This window comes from Petaurus breviceps, unplaced genomic scaffold (assembly GCF_028583685.1).
Source record: "Petaurus breviceps papuanus isolate PSGF00001 unplaced genomic scaffold, PetGlider_PUasm1.0 271827, whole genome shotgun sequence".
Taxonomy (NCBI): Eukaryota; Metazoa; Chordata; class Mammalia; order Diprotodontia; family Petauridae; genus Petaurus; species Petaurus breviceps.
Genome location: NW_027186009.1, coordinates 1 through 6,991, shown reverse-complemented (window position 1 = coordinate 6,991; position 6,991 = coordinate 1). Strand labels below are relative to the sequence as shown.

General features: G+C 42.9%; 1 protein-coding gene across 1 annotated transcript; it reads left to right on the top strand.

Annotated features, from left to right (window-relative positions):
- The first annotated feature begins 3,319 nt into the window (after positions 1-3,319).
- Positions 3,320-6,511, top strand: LOC138167666 (galectin-1-like). Its single transcript, XM_069096598.1, has 4 exons — positions 3,320-3,492; positions 5,180-5,259; positions 5,671-5,842; positions 6,285-6,511. Exons 1-4 carry the CDS (start codon positions 3,421-3,423, stop codon positions 6,429-6,431), a joined length of 471 nt encoding a protein of 156 aa, XP_068952699.1. The 5' UTR covers positions 3,320-3,420; the 3' UTR covers positions 6,432-6,511.
- The last annotated feature ends 480 nt before the right edge of the window (positions 6,512-6,991 follow it).

Sequence of the window (6,991 nt, the reverse complement as noted above, 5' to 3'; positions counted from 1 at the left end):
CATTCTTTTTTTGTCTTTATTAATTTGTTTACATTTAGTTTACAAGATTCATTATCACAATTTCTTGAGTTTCAAATTTCCTCTCCCTCCCCCCCGCCCCCCCGACATGGTGGCATACAATCAAGTATAGTATCTGCAAATACTTTCACATTAGGCATTACTCAGGTTATAAAGAAGGATTGTAACAGATAGAATGAAGAATGGGAAAGAGGAAACAAAACCAAACAAGAAAAAGAAAAAGTGCAGGTAGTTTGCTTCAATCTGGATTCAATCTCAGTTCTTTCTCTGGATGTAAACATCTCTCTCCATCATGAATCTTTTGGGTTTGACTTATGTCTCTGGATTGCTAAGAAGAGTCCAGTTTATCAAAGCTGGTCGTCACACATACGTTGTGTCTGCAATTGAGTACAAATTCCTCCTGGCTCTACTCTTCTCACTCAGCATCAGTTCATATAAGCCTCTCCAGCTAAATATGAAGTCTATCTGCTCCTCATTTCTTATTGCACAACAGTATTCCATAACATGCATATACTGCAACTTGTTCAGCCATTCCCCAATTGATGGGCACCCCCTTAATTTCCAGTTCTTTGCTACCACAAAAAAGAGCTGCTATAAATATTTTTTTGCATATTTTTACCACTTCTATGATCTTTCGGGATACAACCCTGGAAGTGGTATTGCTGGGTCAAAGGGTAAGAAATTATTTATAGACCTTTGGGCATAATTCCAGATTGCTTTCCAGAATGGTTAGATCAGTTCACAACTCCACAAGCAATGCATTAGTGTTCCAATTTGTCCACATCCTCTCCAGCATTTGTTATTTTCCTGTTTTGTCATCCTAGCCAATCTGACTGGTGAGATGTGGTACCTCAGAGTCGTTTTGCTTTGCATTTCTCTAATTAATAGTGATTTAGAGCATTTTTTCATATGCTTATAAATATCTTTAATTTTTTCCTCTGTAAACTGCCTATTCATATCCTTTGACAATTTATCAATTGGGGAATGACTTGTATTCTTATAGATTTGACTCAGTTCTCTATATATTTTAGAAATTAATCCTTTATCAATGACATAGGTTATAAAAATTCTTTCCCGATTTTCCACTTCCCTCTTAATCCTGGTTACATTGGCTTTGTTTGTACAGAAGCTTTTCAATTTAATGTAATCAAAACTATCCATATTGCATTTTATAATGCCCTCTAATTCTTCTTTGGTCATAAAGTCTTCCCCTCTCCACAAATCTGACAGGTAAACTATTCCTTGCTTTTCCAGATTGCTTAGAGTATCAGCCTTTATACCTAGTTCATGCACCCATTTAGACTTGATTTTGGTATATGGTGTTAGATAATGGTCTATGCCCAGTTTCTGCCATACTATATTTCAGTTTTCCCAGTAATTTTTGTCAAATAGTGAGTTCTTATCCCAAAAACTGGAGTCTTTGGGTTTATCAAACAGGAAATTACTATAGTCATTGACTGCTGAGTCTCATGTACCCAATCTATTCCATTGATCCACTACTCTATTCTTCAACCAGTACCAAGTAGTTTTGATGACTGCTGCTTTATAATACAGATTGAAGTCTGGTATGGCTAGTCCACCATACCTAGCATTTCTTTTCATTAGTCCCCTTGATATTCTGGACCTTTTGTTCTTCCAAATGAATTTTGTTACTATTTTTTCTAGCTCTATAAGGTAGTTTTTGGTAAACTGATTGGTATGGCACTAAATATGTAATTTAATTTAGGTTAAATTGTCATTTTTATTATATTAGCTCGACCCAGCCACGAGCAATTGATGTCTTTCCAATTAGTTAAATCTGACTTTATTTGTGTGAAAAGTGTTTTGTAGTTGTGTTCATATAGGTCTTGGGTTTGTTTTGGCAGGTAGATGCCCAAATATTTTATAATGTCTACAGTAACTTTATATGGGATTTCTCTTTCTATCTCTTGCTGTTGATTTCCATTAGAAATATACAGGAATGCCGAGGATTTATGTGGGTTTATTTTATAGCCTGCAACTTTGCCAAATTTATTTATTGTCTCAATTAGTTTTTTACTTGATTCTCTAGGATTCTCTAAGTATATCATCATATCATCTGCAAAGAGTGATAGCTTGGTCTCTTTGCCTAATTTGATTCCTTTGATTTCTTTTTCTTCTCTAATTGCTACTGCTAACATTTCTAGTACCAGATTGAATAAGAGGAGTGATAGTGGACACCCTTATTTCACCCCTGATCTTATTGGAAATGCTTCTAGCTTATCCCCATTACATATAATACTTGCTGATGGCTTTAAATAGATGCTACCTATTATTTTAAGGAAGGCTCCATTTATTCCTATTCTTTCTAGTGTTTTTAATAGGAATGGATGCTGTATTTTATCAAAAGCCTTTTCTGCATCTATTGAGATAATCATGTGGTTTTTGCTAGTTTTATTGTAGATATGATCAATTATACTGATGGTTTTCCTAATATTAAAACATCCTTGCATTCCTGGAATAAATCCTACCTGATCAAAGTGTATTATTCTTGTGATAAGTTGCTGTAGTCTTTTTGCTAATATTTAATTTAAAATTTGTGCATCTATATTCATGAGGGAGATTGGTCTATAATTTTCTTTCTCTGTTTTATCTCTTCCTGATTTAGGTATCAGTACCATATTTGTGTCATAAACAAACATCTCATTCTTCAATGAACCCCCTCAAAGTCAGCAACAGGTGACCTTGGGTATGTTGTTATTCTCATCTAGTCTCAGTTTCCCTCTTTGTAAAATGATCTTTTAACCCGGAGATAAGGTGGAAAGAGCACTGGGCTTGTGGTCAGAGGACCTGGGTAGGAGACCTGCTTAACTTCTCACTCTGCCCCTAGTGATCCCAGGGTCTCAGTTTGGCTATTGGTTAGGAAACCAAGAGGTTTCCTAGGTTCCTCCATCCTATGACACCCTCTGATTAGGATTTCTCCCTTCAGATGGACTCTGCAGAGGCCAAGGACCTGACTCTCACCCAGATTAGATTATGGCCTTCTCTCCAGCCGGCCTCCAGTCACTTCCTGAGAATATCAGATTCTGGTTCATTCTAAAAGTAGCTTTCCATTGGTTCCCCTATCCAATCTACCACTAGCCCCAAACCCATCCCCCAAAGGACAATTTGGGGCGTTTCCACGTGGGAGAAATAGCTGTAAAAGAACAAAGTTTGTTGTAGAGGGGGTGTCATTGGCTTCCCTTCCAAGAAAGACTTCAAAAATTCCGCCTGACCCGCCCTTGAGATATGCACCCTCCCTTTTTGTGCTCTGTCCTGGCGAAAAGTGCAAGAGGGGAGGGGTTGGGATGGGGGTGGGTGGGGACTCAGCAGAAGCCCGGAGACCCGCTATCTATTTAAAGGATCCAACACCGAGCCCAGTTACTATCTCCAGGTTGGAGTTTGATGTCATCCTTCAGGGACCCAGCACAGCCAGGAGAATCACAGCAGCATTGCTCATTCTCCCTCATGGCCGAGGTATGGGCTGAGGGGAATTTTGTCAAGGGTGTAGGCTGAGTATCCAGAAGGGCGGGATCCCCTGGGATTGAGGTTTAGAAATAATCGCGGAGACTGGGGAAGGGCGTGTTCGAGAGAGGGCAGGCATGCTCTAGCACAACCCGCCCCCGCCCCGCATGTGCTAGGGGTCCTTACACTTCTTCTCTAAACCCTCACCCGGACCTCCCCAGCCGTTGGACAGCCTGCACCTTCCATGTCCTCCCCCTTGCTGCCCCCTGGCAACAGCTGCCAAGTCCAGAGAGATCCTGGGGTGAAGCACGAAAGGGGGAAGTGGGACTTGGAATGAATTAAGATTAGGGGATCCCCTGAGGGGGTGGGGGATGTCCTCCCTTGACTGGAGAGCGAAGAAGAGGAGAGGTGGGGGTGTGGGGTGGCGAGAGCTGCACCTTCTGCCAGAGGATCAGACTTTCTGGAATGAATGATTCTCTTAGAGAGTTAACTCCATCCCAACCAGAGGGTACAGAAAGAGTCCAGGCTGAGAAGGCTCCACTGGAAAGGGAGGAGGCTGGAGATGGCCAGCTGGGTGGGGCAAGGGGCAAGTGATTCCTCAGGTCTTTCCAAATTCTAGTCCGTCCCCTTTAAAAATAAGGCTGAATTAACCTCACAAATACACTTCTTTACTGTTCTCTAGCTCATAAGACTCCTTTCACCCTGCCTCCTCCCAATTACTCCTCTGGTGATTTGGAATAGGAAGCAACCCGATGTCTGTGCTGCCCTGGTTCCTTTACCCTTCTCCCACAGGGGTGGGGCACAGGAGAACCTAAAATCTTGACCTTAGAGTTTCTGCTCAGGACACCCTTGATTCCCCATTCTCTCTGAACCTCCCTCTTTGCCTTTGGGGAGAAAGGGAGGGGGTTGTGAAGGACCATGGTCCCAATGGGATTAGAGAAAACTCTGGGGTGTCCCATGACACATAAGAACCTCTTTGCCAACTCCCTTCTCCTGGGCATGGCTGGCTCCTACCCTAGGCTGGAACCAAGACTTGGCTCTGGGGAATGGGGGAAGCTCTTCCTGAAAACATTCCTGGGCAGGATGTCCTCCCCTACTTAACTAGCAGAGGACAGCTTTGGAAGCATGAGGACGTGGGCAGGACAATAGGTGGGGAGAGTAGGGGAGGCAACGTAAAGCTTGCCCAGATACCAGAGAGTTTCCCCATTGAGCTATAATCTATCTTCTACCCTTGGAGTAGGGCCCCACACGCCTCTGCTCCTCCTTCATTTTTGCCCAAGTACCAGGATACATGCAATTCAAACCCAAGTTGGCACTGGGGCAGCCAGTGGGAAGGAGAGAGTACGGGCCTGGGACCCAGAGAAGACTTAAATTCTGGTTATGATTCTGTTGTTCACTCGTGTGACTTGGGAAAGGTCACTTCTTGATTCTTTAAACCTCAGTTTCCTGATCTGTAAAATGAGAACTGGTCAATGATCTAGGCTAATTCTTCATTTAATAGATGGGAAAACTGAGGCCCAGCAACAAGGGGCTTCCCCAAGGTCACAGAACTGGGACTGACTCTCACTTCAATACTAACTAGTCTGGAGAGTATCTGCTTTCCTAGAACGTTCCTCAAGGGTGGCTCCTCCCCATCTGGAAATTCTGGGTCCCCTCAGCTCCCAACCAGCCCTAACCTTACTCTACTTGGTCTCTTCAGGACCTGGTTACCTGTAACTTGGATATCAAACCCGGAGTTTGCATAAAAATAGTGGGAGATGTTCCACCTGAAGCCAAGCAGTGAGTGGGAGATGGGAAGGCCATGGGTGAGAGTGGAATCCTTTACACACCTGCTTACACTTGACCCTTGATGAGAAGCACCAAGCTTTTGCTTTACCCTTAGATGGCAGAGCTAGGACTCAACATCAGGAAAAATTTCCCAACAGAAGCTACCCAGTAGCTGGAATGGAAAGTTTGGATAGGTAGTAAGCTCCCTGTCTCTGGAGGTAGTAAAATATATACCATGGTCACTTGTTCGACAGGGTTGGATTGGGAGGGAAATACAGAAGAGAAACCATGATGCTTCAGGTCAGGGTTGGGTGAGAGACCCTTTGGGATGGGGTGGGTCTTCTAGCTCAGGGATTCTCTGAGTGGCAAGTTTCCAAGGCTCTGGGACCATGCTAATGATGGAGAAGTGTCCTCTATTCCCAGTTTTGTATTGGATCTGGGCAAGGACCCCGATAACATTGGCCTGAACTTCAACCCACGCTTCAAATATCTTAAGGATACCAAAATCATCATCTGCAACTCCAAGAAGGATAAAGTGTCTGGGAAAGATCAAAAAGTGAAACAATTCCCCTTTGAGCCAGGGAAAGCTGTGGAGGTAAGACCCCAGACTCAGAGCATGGAAGGTCCCAGCTTGGGGGACCCAGGAGATGATCTCATCCAGCCCTTGTATATGATATAAGAGTTGTGGAAGTAAACTCTCATGGGGAAGAGATGAAAAGCTAAATGAAAAAGAGGTCAGAGGCTTTCTTAAGGTTTGTGAAAAGAAGCCTAGCATCCCTTGAGCTGGGGAGAGGTTGGGGAGAAAAGGAGAGGGTTGTGAAGGACCATGGTCCCAATGGGATTAGAGAAAACTCTGGGGTGTCCCATGACACATAATACCCTAGATTTAGATTCATTTTACAGAATAGGAAATTGAATCTTAAAATGAAGAAATAGTGTCTTGTAGTGAATGTCTTGAGGTGGAATTTGAACCTAGGTTTTCTTGTCTCCAAGCCCAGGGCTCTGTGTTCATCTCCTTCTGCCCTCTCCCCATTCAGGTTTCCATAACCTTTGAAACGATGCATTTTAAAGTGAAGCTGCCCAATGGTTACGAGTTCACTTTCCCTAATCGTCTTCAATTAGAAAAAATCAACTACCTGGCAATGAGTGGCGACATCAAGTTCAAATCATTGACCTTGGACTGATCACTCCAATGAAGTTGCCTTCAGACCACTCGACTCTTGGGGCTCTCTTAGTACTAATAAATGTGTTAGTGAAGACAACAGTTAACAATTTTCTGTGTTATTCTGGTATGGGGGACCAGAGGGCTGGGTCTGAAGTTGAGAAGGATAGTTGAGTGACCCTGGATAAATCCCTTCACCTCAATGGTCTTTTGCTGACTTTCTAGGACAGTTTCTCCACCTGGGATAGATTTCCAATGGGGGAAATGGCATCTTGATTGTCACTCAACTCTGATTTTTCTAGTATTCCTCTATGGAGGTTTTTATATATTTTAAATCATTATTGCAACTGACAACATATTACTTGCCTTGCCAGTGAGTAAGAGAAGAGTGAGAGGGAAAGAGATTTGGGGATTCAAAATTTTTTAAAATGAGTATTAAAAACAAATTGTAAATCAATAAAATCTTTACAAAATGAAAACAACAATGACAGTAAAATGACATTATTCAGAGAAGGAGTACATGGGCTTCCCCAGGCTGCCAGGAGCCCAGGCCATCACACAGAAAAGTCACAGGCACCTAGA

What these genes read in the sequence shown, in the direction of transcription:
- LOC138167666 (XM_069096598.1), top strand. Translation starts at nt 3,421, where the DNA reads ATGTCATCCTTCAGGGACCCAGCACAGCCAGGAGAATCACAGCAGCAT. An exon ending in GTTCCACCTGAAGCCAAGCA is followed by an intron (nt 5,260 to 5,670) that starts GTGAGTGGGAGA and finishes CTCTATTCCCAG; the next exon opens with TTTTGTATTGGATCTGGGCA. An exon ending in AGCCAGGGAAAGCTGTGGAG is followed by an intron (nt 5,843 to 6,284) that starts GTAAGACCCCAG and finishes CTCCCCATTCAG; the next exon opens with GTTTCCATAACCTTTGAAAC.